The 16,367-nt window shown below is 40.4% G+C and overlaps 1 protein-coding gene across 3 annotated transcripts in view; it reads right to left on the bottom strand.

Annotated features, from left to right (window-relative positions):
- The window catches only part of LOC132871707 (alpha/beta hydrolase domain-containing protein 17A-like), a 71,321-nt gene that overhangs the window by 20,055 nt on the left and 34,899 nt on the right, over nucleotides 1-16,367 (bottom strand). For all 3 annotated transcript variants that reach the window (XM_060906136.1, XM_060906138.1, XM_060906137.1), the window contains exons 2-3: nucleotides 9,598-9,982; nucleotides 5,727-5,921 (exon numbers count right to left, since the gene is read on the bottom strand). In XM_060906136.1, coding sequence (XP_060762119.1) covers nucleotides 5,727-5,921; nucleotides 9,598-9,956 — 554 coding nt within the window. In that variant the 5' untranslated portion in view covers nucleotides 9,957-9,982. The remainder of the gene's footprint in view (nucleotides 1-5,726; nucleotides 5,922-9,597; nucleotides 9,983-16,367) is intronic.

Here is a 16,367-nt window from a genome sequence, read left to right as displayed (position 1 = left end):
TTTGCAAATGTTGCAGTCAGCATTTAAAATGCTAACTTAGTTTTTGTACAAGTTTCAGTTGATTAAACCGTCATATTTTATTAAATGTGTCTGCTTTTGGAATAAAAAAAGTACTGAAAGAAAAAGCAAACAGCATTGCGATTTCTTATCCATCCACACATATTTTATATATACATAAAATAAAAAATCCCTCCTTCCCTACTGAAATTTTTTTTGCTCACCCGGTGGCCCAAGTTTAGTTCGCCTGTCCCAGGTACAGCGTGAGCCAGCACGGTGGTTACAGAACTGTCCTCTATTCTGAAGACTTTCCCGTGGTGGAAAAACTTACCAACAACTACAAAGCACCGACACTGGAGACTGCTTCCAAAAAAATTTCAATAAATGTGTTCTTATATCAAGCTTCACATCATGAACGATGAGCCACGTTTCTTAGTTTAGTTAATGTAAAGCGTCAACTCTACAGGTCCCTGTGAATGAGCTGTTACTATAGAAACGATGATGTACAGTGTTTCCATAAACTTTACTGTTGTTGGTTTTTTTTTTGGGGGGGGTGAGCATGGTCACCTGCAGGACCCCTCCCCACGGCTCCTATTACTAAGTGACATCATATTCCAACATGATCTCACTACGAATATTCATAACATACCATTAGCTAACTTAATATTGAGTGTGTCTGAAGACATCGCTCGCTCTTTTTTTTTTTTTTTTATTTAATTTTTTTTGGGGGGGGGTTGGGATGTCGTATGTCCTCCATCTTTTACCGCTTGGGAGTTTCTGACATTGCTAACTATTGTTTGAATCGGATCATTTTTGAGCGTGTGAAGAGAGAGCGAAGCGGACTGGGAACGGGCAGCTTGAGCGGTGGATGTTTCTGCATGGTCCTAGTGCCTGCACACTGTCATGTTTTTGAGCAGACGAATTTTCCGTGCGGTCCTAGTGCCTGCTCTCCCGTTTTGCTTGGTTTCTCCACCCCCCTCCTGCTCTCCTGTTTTTGTGGTAGCCACTATGTCACCATGTTGTAAGAACGTAAGAATGAGCGCACTCCGCATACAGGTGCTCCTATTAAAATGGCCGGTGAGTGTATACAATTTGGTTCCCCGTTCAAAATAAATGGACCAGACTAAAGAAAACGCTTTCAGACATGTTTATGCCTTATTACTGAGGGAAAGTGCGTTCCTATTTTAAAACGTACTCCAGGTTGTCCCCATTTCCTCGCCTTCTTTGGCCAGTGGTCCCGTGTGTGATGTACAACCCCAATTCCAAAAAAGTTGGGACAAAGTATAAATTGTAAATAAAAACAGAATGCAATAATTTACAAATCTCAAAAACTGATATTGTATTCACAATAGAACATAGACAACATATCAAATGTCGAAAGTGAGACATTTTGAAATTTCATGCCAAATATTGGCTCATTTGAAATTTCATGACAGCAACACATCTCAAAAAAGTTGGGACAGGGGCAATAAGAGGCTGGAAAAGTTAAAGGTACAAAAAAGGAACAGCTGGAGGACCAAATTGCAGCTCATTAGGTCAATTGGCAATAGGTCATTAACATGACTGGGTATAAAAAGAGCATCTTGGAGTGGCAGCGGCTCTCAGAAGTAAAGATGGGAAGAGGATCACCAATCCCCCTAATTCTGCGCCGACAAATAGTGGAGCAATATCAGAAAGGAGTTCAACAGTGTAAAACTGCAAAGAGTTTGAACACATCATCATCTACAGTGCATAATATCATCAAAAGATTCAGAGAATCTGGAAGAATCTCTGTGCGTAAGGGTCAAGGCCGGAAAACCATACTGGGTGCCCGTGATCTTCGGGCCCTTAGACGGCACCGCATCACATACAGGCATGCTTCTGTATTGGAAATCACAAAATGGGCTCAGGAATATTTCCAGAGAACATTATCTGTGAACACAATTCACCGTGCCATCCGCCGTTGCCAGCTAAAACTCTATAGTTCAAAGAAGAAGCCGTATCTAAACACGATCCAGAAGCGCAGACGTCTTCTCTGGGCCAAGGCTCATTTAAAATGGACTGTGGCAAAGTGGAAAACTGTTCTGTGGTCAGATGAATCAAAATTTGAAGTTCTTTATGGAAATCAGGGACGCCGTGTCATTCGGACTAAAGAGGAGAAGGACGACCCAAGTTGTTATCAGCGCTCAGTTCAGAAGCCTGCATCTCTGATGGTATGGGGTTGCATTAGTGCGTGTGGCATGGGCAGCTTACACATCTGGAAAGACACCATCAATGCTGAAAGGTATATCCAGGTTCTAGAGCAACATATGCTCCCATCCAGACGACGTCTCTTTCAGGGAAGACCTTGCATTTTCCAACATGACAATGCCAAACCACATACTGCATCAATTACAGCATCATGGCTGCGTAGAAGAAGGGTCCGGGTACTGAACTGGCCAGCCTGCAGTCCAGATCTTTCACCCATAGAAAACATTTGGCGCATCATAAAACGGAAGATATGACAAAAAAAGACCTAAGACAGTTGAGCAACTAGAATCCTGCATTAGACAAGAATGGGTTAACATTCCTATCCCTAAACTTGAGCAACTTGTCTCCTCTGTCCCCAGACGTTTACAGACTGTTGTAAAGAGAAAAGGGGATGTCTCACAGTGGGAAACATGGCCTTGTCCCAACTTTTTTGAGATGTGTTGTTGTCATGAAATTTAAAATCACCTAATTTTTCTCTTTAAATGATACATTTTCTCAGTTTAAACATTTGATATGTCATCTATGTTCTATTCTGAATAAAATATGGAATTTTGAAACTTCCACATCATTGCATTCCGTTTTTATTTACAATTTGTACTTTGTCCCAACTTTTTTGGAATCGGGGTTGTAAATATATATATGCTATATTTACTGTATGGACATGGGATCAGAAATTTTATTCATAAGCTGTAGCCACATATACCCACAGGGTACCTTTTTTGTTTTACAGTATGTGTGTGTGTGTTGGGGGGGCAATATAATAGTAAGGTAAAAACACTTATGTATTAGAATGAGTGCATTAACATAAACCTGTGATAAGAATTAATGCAGGGACGACTGTGAGCAGTGCCGTGATTTAAATTATCATCAACACCTTTTGACCAATTACATTCAAAAACACTGTAGTATAATGTAGAACATAATGGTGCCATAATTACGCCAAAAGAACTGCGAGACTCCGTGTACTTTATTCCATTTTAATGTTGTACAGTGGTGCTTGAAAGTTTGTGAACCCTTTAGAATTTTCTATATTTCTGCATAAATATGACCTAAAACAACATCAGATTTTCACACAAGCCCTAAAAGTAGATAAGGAGAACCCAGTTAAACAAATGAGACAAAAATATTATACTTGGTCATTTATTTATTGAGGAAAATATTACATATTAATATTACATATCTGTGAGTGGCAAAAGTATGTGAACCTTTGCTTTCAGTATCTGGTGTGACCCCCTTGTGCAGCAATAACTGCGACTAAACGTTTCCAGTAACTGTTGATCAGTCCTGCACACCGGCTTGGAGGAATTTTAGCCCATTCCTCCGTACAGAACAGCTTCAACTCTGGGATGTTGGTGGGTTTCCTCACATGAACTGCTCGCTTCAGGTCCTTCCAGAACATTTTGATTGGATTAAGGTCAGGACTTTGACTTGGCCATTCCAAAACATTAACTTTATTCTTCTTTAACCATTCTTTGGTAGAACGACTTGTGTGCTTAGGGTCGTTGTCTTGCTGCATGACCCACCTTCTCTTGAGATTCAGTTCATGGACAGATGTCCTGACATTTTCCTTTAGAATTCGCTGGTTTAATTCAGAATTCATTGTTCCATCAATGATGGCAAGCCGTCCTGGCCCAGATGCAGCAAAACAGGCCCAAACCATGATATTACCACCACCATGTTTCACAGATGGGATAAGGTTCTTATGCTGGAATGCAGTGTTTCCTTTCTCCAAACATTACGCTTCTCATTTAAACCAAAAAGTTCTATTTTAGTCTCATCCGTCCACAAAACATTTTTCCAATAGCCTTCTGGCTTGTCCATGTGATCTTTAGCAAACTGCAGACGAGCAGCAATGTTCTTTTTGGAGTGCAGTGGCTTTCTCCTTGCAACCCTGCCATGCACACCACTGTTGTTCAGTGTTCTCCTGATGGTGGACTCATGAACATTTACATTAGCAGGGATGGCAACAGGAAAATTTTATTTCAGCTGAAACTCCGAACGGGGGGTTCAGGGGGGCAGAGCCCCCCTGAAGCTTTAGCCTTTTTAGCCTCTTCTACCTATTTTCTAGCCATTTTACATGTATATTGTGTGAAAAATACATGATAAAAATAAGTAAGTATCTCAAGTTATTCACCGGCACAACGCAAGGGGGCGCGAAGTCGCTAGGAGTAGTTGGTGGGTGTGGTTAGTGGAGTGTTTATCCTCCGGTTACTTATAATGACTAGAACATTTTTTTTTATAATGACTAGAACTGGAGTTGTATAGATGTACGTACTTCCTCGATCAACCGCTCTTCATGCTGCTCCATCTTCGCTCGTGTTTTTAAAAATGCCGGTCGTGAAAACAAAACAAACCGGGAAAGTAGGGAAGCGGAAGTGCGTGTACAGCGGATGTAGAGTGGACCAATCAGAGCCCTCTTGTTCATTGTTACACTCGATATAGAAGCTTCCGTTGTTCGCGAGACATGTGGTTTCGATACGATTTGACACTAATCTCGGTAGCAGCAATAAAAGTTAGGTACCTAACCCCCCCCTAAAACTTTTCTCTACGGATTTAGACGTTCCACAAAAATGATAAAATTGAAATTCAAAACGGCGGATTTCCGCCGTTTGGCGGAAAATTGCCATCCCTGCATTAGCCAATGTGAGAGAGGCCTTCAGTTGCTTAGAAGTTACCCTGGGGTCCTTTGTGACCTCGCCGACTATTACACGCCTTGCTCTTGGAGTGATCTTTGTTGGTTGACCACTCCTGGGGAGGGTAACAATGGTCTTGAATTTCCTCCATTTGTACACAATCTGTCTGACTGTGGATTGGTGGAGTCCAAACTCTTTAGAGATGGTTTTGTAAGCTTTTCCAGCCTGATGAGCATCAACGCTTTTTCTGAGGTCCTCAGAAATCTCCTTTGTTCGTGCCATGATACACTTCCACAAACATGTGTTGTGAAGATCAGACTTTGATAGATCCCTGTTCTTTAAATAAAACAGGATGCCCACTCACACCTGATTGAAAACACCTGACTCTAATTTCACCTTCAAATTAACTGCTAATCCTAGAGGTTCACATACTTTTCCCCCTCACAGATATGTAATATTGGATCATTTTCCTCAATAAATAAATGACCAAGGATAAAATTTGTTTCTCATTTGTTTAACTGGGTTCTCTTTATCTACTTTTAGGACTTGTGTGAAAATCTGATGATGTTTTCGGTCATATACAGAAATATAGAAAATTATAAAGGGTTCACAAACTTTCAAGCACCACTGTACAAGCCATTTTGCACAATATGTTCACAGACCTCTGTAGTTACTTGATATCTCATGTTACATGGTGTTTAAGGTTAAATCACAGCGTTGGCTGTCCTCCAGGTCCTGCTCGAGAGAAGGACACTTGACTATTCCATACTGTTCCCACTATCAAGGTTTAAGTATCAGCACTTGACATAATTTAGAGCAGTAAGGAGGTCGAGCCTGAGCACCAGGGGTCGAAAACAGTTTGCTCACCTGGTGCGCAGTGCATGCCAGGCAGCGTCTATATCAGCGTAGAGGTTCTTCTCGGACGGCTTCCCCGTACTGGCCCCATATCCCGAGTAGTCGTAGGAGAAGATGTTGCAGTTGATGCGTGTGCCCAGGCCAATGTAGAAACTACTCATCTGGCCCAGATCCACAGCATTCCCATGGGAGAACAGCACCGTGTACCTGCACAGACAAACAAGAGCAATCCATACAGGTACACAATCCTTCAAGTGCTTATAAAAATATAAATATTAAAGCTAGACGGCGTTTCGATTTCATAAAATCGATTAAGTTTAGTTCCCTCTAAAATTTGGTCATTGTGATATATGTTTATTTCTGTAATATCTCACAAAATATCAGACCATTCTGTAGCTGGGAAGTTATTTAGTTTGAGGGATTCCTGAGCAAATAAATGTGCATGAAATCGCTCGCTTCGCTGCAGTCAAGCAGACAGAGGAAGTCCGTGTGTGTGCGCATGCGCAGGTTTACCTTTGAGCGTGCACTGACAGTTACATCATTCCGTCGCTAAACGAACAGCTGATCACACCGAGGTGCTCGCTGAGTGCCGATATTTATTAGTTTGGTCCTGCGTTTCCTTTCCTTCGTATATAACATAACGCCTTTTTTTTTTTCCCCGCAGTGTGGTTTCCATCAAATCCTGCGCTCTGATTGGTTGGCGAGCAGGTCCGTATCCTACGGTACGGCCCCCAGTTATGGACTCCAGTTACGGACCTCTGGCGACTCGCTCATTCACAACAACACAGTCAAATTTTTTTGTCAATATTTATCTGGGTTTTTTTTTTTACAAGATTTATTTATAAGATTATTAAAAATCTTATAAATTTTTGCCAGCATTTCTCAGGAGAATAGCATTAATTTTACAGCATGGATAGCGATAACGACAGTGTTCACAGTGAAAGCGAGTTTTACTACCCTGAGGAAGAAGAAATAAAAGAAAACATTTCAGGAGAAAGATAAAAACCTGTAACTGTTGCTAACGCCGAGCAAAAACATGGCTGAATCCTGAATGACTCAATTTTGTATAACTAGGGGACTACATAGGCGGCAAAATGTTAGTTTTTTTCCTACCATGGAAGTGCACTTGCATACCGAGGAAGAAGCCATTTGCATTACAGCCGTGAATGAGGATTCAAAATGGCGGCTCGGCTTGGTTTTCCCTTTCGGGCGCTCTCGTTTTCTGTTAGAATTTGGTAAAGAAAAAAATAAATACATTATTTACCAGCTTAAGGTCGGTCCGTATGGTGAAATACCGTGACCTCGGCTTGAATACTGACCTCGGCCCAGAGGGCCTCGCTCAGTACTTTCAAGACCTCGGTCACGATATTTCACCATACGGACCTCCCAGCTGGGAAATAACATATTTCTTCTTGCTTTCCGTTACTGTAGTCGGTCTTTCACGTTTCATTCGCACACTCACATCCTCCTTCTCCCCCCATTTCAAATTTGTATCCCACAATGCCTTGCGCGAACAGGGAAAGCCCACCACGTTATTCATGATGTAGTATCTTGAATTGGGTCATGGTGAAGCAGGAAAAAACAGCGGAGAATTTAGGGCCACGTGGCCCTAAATTCATTAATTGTTCTATTAAAATAATAATAAAATTGGAAGTCTATGATTCGAATTCAGTAGCTTTCAGTCCACTAAACAAAAACAGCTGGGTGTCGGGGAGAATTCTTTTCACGACCTCCACTTGAAAAATCTGTCAGGCAGTCTACCTTTAAAAGAAATGGAGGAAAAAAAATACCGAACATGTGATTACAAGGCTGCTTGTGAACACATTTAGGGTGACGTTTACCTTTAAAAAGATTCATACGTGCTCTAAAATGACGACTTTGAATGAGAAAATTCGACAAGAAATGCTCACGTGCTCGAGCTCAGATAAAGTAACGGTTCTGAAATTGGATGAGGAATAATAAGTGATAAATGACCATGAATGGAAAAGAAAACAATTATGATTGGAACCGTTATTACGCAGCCCTGCGATTAAACAAACTAGCAGCACGTTAATTCAGTAAAATAAATAAAATTACTGCAACCTGCTTTAAAAAAATACCACCAGCAGTCTGCCGTTAATGTTAGTTTATGGAAAGAAGGTCCATGCTTGCTGTCATGGAAAGTCTATATACAGCCCCGCCCCCGTAAAGACTGAAGAGGTTGTACGAAGTATTAAATGCAAGGGTGCAAATAATTATGGAGGGCACTATAAATAAAGGAGAGCATTTTATTTACTGTGTGGCATGGAAATGTACGGAAGCCGCGAGAGGCCCTTCATATAATCTTTTTTTTATTCACCTTGTTATCCCGAGATAACAACATAATTAATTCAGGATGCCGAGGAAACAACAAAACTAATTCGTGATCTCGAGAAAACAAAATTATTTCATGATCTCGAGAAAACAGCTGAGATTTCTAGCAGTCTTCTGCGGAGGTGCCGCGGACTAATTTTGAAATGATCCCTTATTAAAAGACTTAATGCAATCTCTCCCTGTGTCAACCCCTGATCAAAATATTGCCTTATTAGGTGATCGATTATTCCAGACATTCTAATGACCAAAGTTGCGTCTATACAGAATGAGAAACAGCCCCAAAGTCAGCATATCACAAGTCTCTTGGCGCACCGGAATGAACCGTTTCTCAGCTGTTTACTCGAGATCATGAAATAATTGCTTTGTTTTCTCGAGATCTCAAAATAACGGTTTTGTTTTCTCGAGATCTCAAATTAGTTGTGTTGTTTTCTCGAGATCCTGAATTAATTATGTCGTTATCTCGGGATAAGGCCAAAAAAAAAACAACAAAAAAAAGTGTGTTTCTGGTAACATGAAATACTAAAATAAGGTCGGTAGGTAGGAAAAAGTTTTTTTTTTTTTCTTAATTTTTTTTTTATTTATTTTGTTCGAAAAAATTAACACAAGTAAACATCTTACAAAATAGTATTTTGGCACAGAATCCTTTATACCACACATCATAAAATAAAAGTGTTCTAAATCTTTAAACGAATAAAAAAAAATATCGCGAGAGTTCGAGTTATGATCTACGGAAGCGTGTTGCTGCCACACTCAAAAAAAATTGGCTTAGAATCAAGTAATTACGTGAAAAGATATTGTTAACAAAGTTATCACGTTTTTACAATATATTTATCATGTAATAACATAATATCACGTAATTTCATGATACGAAACTATCACGTTATTTCATGATATTTTCATGTAATAATGTGAAAACACCTTATCAAGGAATAACGTGAAAATAACGTCCTAGGCTAGGCTACTTCCATTAAAAGCAGACAGCCTAGCCTACTGTAGAACTTGGGTCGAGCAAAAACATGGCTGAATCCTGAATGACTCCTATTTGTATAAATAGGGGACGACATAGGCGGCAAAATGTAGTGTTTTTCCCTGCCATGGAAGTGCACTTGTATACTGAAGAGGAAGCAATTTGCATTACAGCCTTGAATGAGGATTCAAAATGGCGGCTCGGCTCAGTTTTGCCTTCCTCCTTCAGTCTACAAGTGCGCTTCCGTGTTTATGCAGGAGGGCTGATAGAAGTGGTGAAACATTTTACTTTTTATCGTTTCTTTCACAACTTGAATGTGTTGAAACAAAAAATTATGACAAACTAACGCCGCTTACACTAAAATATCGAGGGAAATTTGTAAGAAAAACTTTACGGTCTGCAATTTCGACGCGGAAATTCTCGATCGGTCGGGTTACCGGAAACACACTATTTTTTGGCCTAACAAGGTGAATAAAAAAAAGGATTATATGAAGGGTCTCTCTCGGCTTCCGTAGAAATGGTAATCTGCACATACACACATAATAACGAGTGTAGAATTTGTACCTGGCCGCGGGGGCACAGCGGATGTACATGCATCCCACTTTGTTCCCACGACTAGAGCGAGTCAGGAAGACTTCAGTCCTGTCCAACTCTCTTTGGGAGTACTGGAACTCCGCTCGCTCTGACAGATGGAGCTTCCACCTGCCCTCTCCAGCTCGGTCTCCTCCTCCTCCTCTCCGACCCAGCCGAGAACGCAAGCCCGAGGCGCTCTGGTTTGACGTTATGGGTGGGGGAGAGTCCAGTTCAGGCAGTAAAGTGTAGGTGGGCTCTGGGGGTAGAAAGGCCAGTTTCGCTGCAATCCGACTCGGGCAAGGAGGGCAGCAGAAAAGGCCGCACAGCTCGCTGACCGACAGTCCGTTCATCTTTCCAGCACCGAGTTCCAGAAAAGCTGGAAGAACAAGACGATAAACAGATCCAATAACGTGAGCCAAAGTTCATTTGACGAGAAAACAAGATTGATCTGAACCTTCCAGGAAAATGATCTGAAATATACAGAACACCACACACACACACACACACACACACACACACACACACACACACAGAGAGAAAAATCTTTCAACCATAGCTTGATTTCGGTGCATGACTGGGGTTATTATCTATGGCAGTGTTTCTCAACCACTGGGCCACGAAGCATCATCTAGTGGGCCGTGAATTATTTTTTTCTCCCCCCCCAAGTTGTACGGAATCAATTTTGTGCCAAAATGTTCATACAATACTTTTGAAATATCAAACAAAAACGATAAATCAAAATTCAAAAAAAAAAAAATTTAAAAAGTCAATTTTTTTTAGACTGGCAAACAAATTATTCGTGTAATTGTGCAAAATATCACAGGCCTAGACATTAAGCATTTACCACCGGTGGCCCATTGGAATTGAAAAATTACTGGCCCAAATGGAAAACGTGGTGGCCCAGATGCACATGGTACCCGAACCACGGCTGCTACAGGCAGCCGCTGCAAGCACCACAGGTGCTTGTACCAAGACGGGGGTCCGAGGGCCCTCCCCCGGAAAATTTTGATTTTTCAATTCATATTCGTGCATTTTAAGGTGAAATTAATGAAAATAAGATTATTCATATTTTGCTAACATTATTATATCTTTATTGTTTGTTTGCATTTCTTATTCTATCAATTTCTGAGTTACGTTTAAAAATGTCCTTTGTTCTTGTTCTCTATTCGTTTAACACATGCTGTTGATTACTGTTTTACATTAATTGTTTGTATCAGTTTTAGAATAAGCTAACGGGTCAGCCAAGATCAGATGGACCTTATAGGTTCCAAAAGAACAAAAAACCCAAGGTTACCCAAAATGGTCAAAACTGTGATATTATGGGCTTGAACATATTGGGGTCCCATACCTAAAATTTCATGTAGCATTCTCTTTCCGTTTTGAAAATATACCTCATTTTATGCATGCCCCATTCTGCTAGGTTGCTGACGTTACGGACACTACATTAAAAGATATAACGGGACAGATCCACTTAAAACACCTCAAAAGCAAATGTTGATGGGGCAACGAACTGTTATGCCATAAAGTGCCCTGTCGAATGTTACAATTGAGTATAGTTACATATATTTGCTGGGTCTTCTAGTTATGTGACACGTTACCAGGGACCCCGATATTAGACAGAGAAACACAAAATTTCACAACACTTTATTAAAGCTCCAATTATTGGGCTCACAAAACATCATTTTATGCATAGTATCGGCTTATTATACTAGTTCCTTAATTAATTGACAGTTGGTTGTCCTTTCCATCAAAGATTACATAGCTTATATACTTCTTGAACAATGTTACACATAACGTTACGGACACTACACCCGTTACGGACACTACATATTGCAAATATATCTATTAATATAACAACTAAAGACGTATGAATATGTAACTAGAGTAAGGTATTAGGCAGAGACCCGTCCACCCGTAAATTTGACGGGCAATTGCCGATTTCAACGGGCAAGTATACACACAGACGGATACTGAAACGGACAATAATGCCGAAAATTTTCGCACATGAATACTCCCACATGTCATCCGATAAATCCAGTTATGTTCCGCCCACACACGGACTGGCCATCGGGAGTAGCGGGAGTTTTCCCGGTGGGCTGGTGGTTCAGCGTGGGCCGGCGGAGAAAAAAAAAAAAAAAACAGTTGCGCGCTGGCCTTTAATATGATAAGCAATGTTAACAGTTTGTTAAAGAAACTGTTAACATTGCTTATCATATTAAAGGCCAGCGCGCAACTGTTTTTTTTTTTTTTTCTCCGCTGGCCCACACTGAACCACCGGCCCACTGGGAAAACTCCCGCTACTCCCGATGGCCAGTCCGTGTGTGGTTCCGCCATCATTTACAAATCGTAAGAAACACAGTTTAATACGAAAAATACTGAAAACTTGAAATGAAAAATCAGAATATTTCATCGTTTCCGCCATTTTGGCCCGCACTGAATCTTGTAACATGCGGACTGAATAAATCGCGAATTCTGATTGGTCGAAAATTGCCAAACACCCTGCGTTGTAGTTTCCTCTTTCTTGGTGGGAGAACCGCATTTTTTTTTGCTGACTCACTCTTCTGGATCAAGATGAATCCCAACAAACGCCCCAAATTGAATGTGACAAAAACTGATTCGTTTTTCCACAAAAAGACAGAAAAGGTATGTGTGATACATTGATTAACAAGGGGGTTTCATTGGGGTATGGTAAAATAGAATACTGTTGTTTTTTTTTTTTATTAAATACTGTAACTAGATCAAAAGATTATATACAATTCATTGTTGTTTATTTTCTTTTCACTTTTGTTACCAAATCAAACACCATACATACATCTGATACATTCAGGAGTGAAACTGAAAAAAATACAAAGTAAAAATATGCAATATTTCTGATCAAAAATTACACGCCATTTCACCCTGAAAATGTCCTAGAATGCAGGAAATGAAGTCTAAATTTCAAAAATTTTCTGGGGGGGCATGCCCCCAGACCCCCCGAGAGGAACTTCGCGCCTGCGGCGCTCGTCTTCGCACCTGCGGCGCTTATCAGGATTATATAAAATATTATTTTTGACTGGTAAATTTCTTTTTCTGCCTAATACCCTAAACTAGAGCCCTACATGAGGCCAACAGGACCGGTGCATGTCATAATCACCAAAAATGGTAAATTCTGCAGCATTCCGTTACAGCAAGACCGTTACGGACACTACAGAAAACAACGGAAATGACACGCAAAATCTTTGGCATGTGAATTTTGCAAACATATGCCCCCAGCAACAAGGTTTTTGTATCAAATCATATCACATACTACATAAAATGTCTGTATTTAATTTCAAGTGTTCATTAAAATGCATTAAATAAGATTTCTCAGGCCATTTTCAACTTTGCAGTGATAAAGAAAACAAATTAGGTTCAGCACCCCCCATTGACAAAACTATTGTGAAAGACTTCATTTTTATCGGAATTCCGTGATTCAGCTGTCAATTTGTTCCTCAAAAATCTGCTGATTTACTAAAACAGTTAGCGTTTGACAAATTATTGCCAAGTTTAAGCAGCAATGATGCATTCTGGGGTATTAAATCAAATGAACATGCGTTACATGGTGAAAATGTGCAATATGAAGAGTTTGTCTGATAAAAAAAACTGGAACATGGATTCAGTGGTGGTAAATTATGATCTGGCTTTGAAACGTCATACATTGGCAATGATAGTCTACCATTACAACATATGAAATAGTTTAATAAACATAAATAGAAGGCTGTTACATAGTGTTACATGATCTCAAACAAGTAGGTACAGTGCTGAGCGTAAATGAGTGCACCCCCTTTGAAAAGTAACATTTTAAACAATATCTCAATGAACACAAACAATTTCCAAAATGTTGAACAGACAAAGTTTAATATAACATCTGTTTAACTTATAATGAGAAAAAGTAAGGTTAATAATATAACTTAGATTACACATTTTTCAGTTTTACTCAAATTAGGGTGGTGCAAAAATGAGTACACCCCACAACAAAAACTACTACATCTAGTACTTTGTATGGCCGCCATGATGTTTAATGACAGCCCCAAGTCTTCTAGGCATGGAATGAACAAGTTGGAGACATTTTACAACATCAATCTTTTTCCATTCTTCAACAACGACCTCTTTTAGTGACTGGATGCTGGATGGAGAGTGATGCTCAACTTGTCTCTTCAGAATTCCCCATAGGTGTTCGATTGGGTTCAGATCAGGAGACAGACTTGGCCACTGAATCACTTTCACCCTGTTCTTCTTCAGAAATCCAACAGTGGCCTTAGATGTGTTTACACTCATGTTGGAAAAGTGCACGACGACCAAGGGCACGGAGTGATGGTAGCATCTTCTCTTTCAGTATAGAGCAATACATCTGTGAATTCATGATGCCATCAATGAAATGCAGCTCCCCGACACCAGCAGCACTCATGCAGCCCCACATAAGGACACTGCCACCACCATGTTTCACTGTAGGCACCAGGCATTTTTCTTTGTATTCCTCACCTTTCCGATGCCATACAGTTTTGAAGCCATCAGTTCCAAAAACATTTATCTTGGTCTCATCACTCCAGAGTCTAGAGTCCCAGTAGTCTTCATCTTTGTCAGCATGGGCCCTGGCAAACTCTAGGCGGGCTTTTTTGTGCCTGGGCTTTAGGAGAGGCTTCTTTCCATGCATGCCATTCCTCTGCAGTGTACGCCGTATTGTGCCACGGGAAAAAGTCACCCCAGTTTGGCTTTCTACTTCTTTAGATAACTGCAGTGAACTTGCATGCTGATTTTCTTCAACCCTCCTCATCAGAAGACGCTCCTGTCGAGGTGTTAACTTCCGTGGACGACCTGGACGTCTCTGTGGGATGGTTGCAGTTCCATCTCTCTTAAATTTTTGTACCACTTTTGCTACAGTATTCTGACTGATAAGTAAAGCTTTGCTGATCTTCTTGTAGCCTTCACCTTTGTGGTGTAAAGAAATTATTTTCTTTGGGGAATTCTGAAGAGACAAGTTGAGCATCACTCTCCATCCAGCATCCAGTCACTAAAAGAGGTCGTTGTTGAAGAATGGGAAAAGATTGATGATGTAAAATGTCGCCAACTTGTTCATTCCATGCCTAGAAGACTTGGTGCTGTCATTAAACATCATGGAGGCCATACAAAGTACTAGATGTAGTAGTTTTTGTTGTGGGGTGTACTCATTTTTGCACCACCCTAATTTGAGTAAAACTGAAAAATGTGTAATCTAAGTTTATATTATTAACCTTACTTTCACGTTATAAGTTAAGCAGATGTTATATTAAACTTTGTCTGTTCAACATTTTGGAAATTGTTTGTGTTCATTGAGATATTGTTTAAAATGTTTCTTTTCAAAGGGGGTGCACTCATTTACGCTCAGCACTGTACATCTGATTGTGGCTGACTCCTAAGTTTTGCCTCACCGTGCAACTAACTTGTTTATAGAATAAGCTTTGCCTGTAACCCACCCTGTGTGATGGAGACAGATTTTCCTTTTTTATCATGGTTTCAACTTCAGCTCATATATTCTCAACATTGTAGATACTGAATTCTCACCACTGTAGATATTCTTATCGAAATAGAAGTACAATTAACTTTTTAAATACACCTTTATAGAATAGCCACAAGGCACACGCAGGCCAGTCCCGAGTCTGGATGAAAGGTGAGGGTGGCATACTAGCCTTTATCATGCTGGATTTAAATGGGCATTTTTACTGCCCATGAACAAGTTTTATTTCTTAATTTGGGGGTTTTCAACCGGTGGTCCGCGGCCCCCTGGTGGTCCGTGGCGGTACTGCTGGTGGTCCGTGACTTGCTATCCAGTTTAACTACTAAAAATACTTTTTAGAATAATTTCATTTTACTTTTCTAATCGTTTCAGTTGATTTTGGTATCAGAATGAATAATAAATATCATGCAAATATCGAAAAAAAAACAAGACGGGAGATTCAACCTTATCCTTGTTGCACCAATCAGGTCGATCAACTGTACTTCACCTATGGTGACGTGAACGTCACATCAAAACTCGTCCTTTGCGTATGAATGAACTAGCTTGCAAAAGCAACTAGCAAGGCTATATAATTCAGTTTAGTTTGACAAATCTTCACTTTTTTGTGAAGTTAAATTTTGAACGGTGTGCTGTAAAGCTGAGGTAGCTGTGAAGCTAGCTTGTCAGCATGGATCGCTATTTGGTGAGGAAAGGGAGCAATGCCACCTCTAATGCTGCGAGCTGTTCGGGAAAAGATACAGATGAAACGGGGAAACGGAGGGAAAGACGAAAAAGGAAATGCAATGAAGATTACATCAAATACGGATTTACAGTAACAGACAAAGCTGGAGAGGAGGTACCGCTGTGTTTTGTGTGCTCAACAGTACTTTCAAATGAAACCATGAAGCCTTCAAAACTACTGCGGCATTTAGAGACGCATCACAGTTCACTGATTGGCAAGCCTATCGAGTTAATGCAGCAGATGTTGCGTGATTTCAAAGGACAGCAGACTCTCATGAGAAACAGTGCTAAAGTTAGTGAAAATGCACTCAGTGCGTTTACATGCACATCGAGAGAATCGAATTTCTGCCGCTGCTCGACTGAAATCGAAGTTCTAAATGCCATGGAAACACCTTAGCTCGGCTGAAATTGAACCGAACTTGATTTCTCGTAATCGAGCTACACGACCTAGATTATGCGATTTTTGCCGAGCTACTTAGTGCATGTAAACCCTATCGAGCTACGTAGTCGAGCTACTTACTTCAGCACT

This window comes from Neoarius graeffei, chromosome 23 (assembly GCF_027579695.1).
Source record: "Neoarius graeffei isolate fNeoGra1 chromosome 23, fNeoGra1.pri, whole genome shotgun sequence".
Taxonomy (NCBI): Eukaryota; Metazoa; Chordata; class Actinopteri; order Siluriformes; family Ariidae; genus Neoarius; species Neoarius graeffei.
Note: the sequence above shows the minus strand (reverse complement) of the source record. Positions and strands in the feature narration are given on the sequence as shown.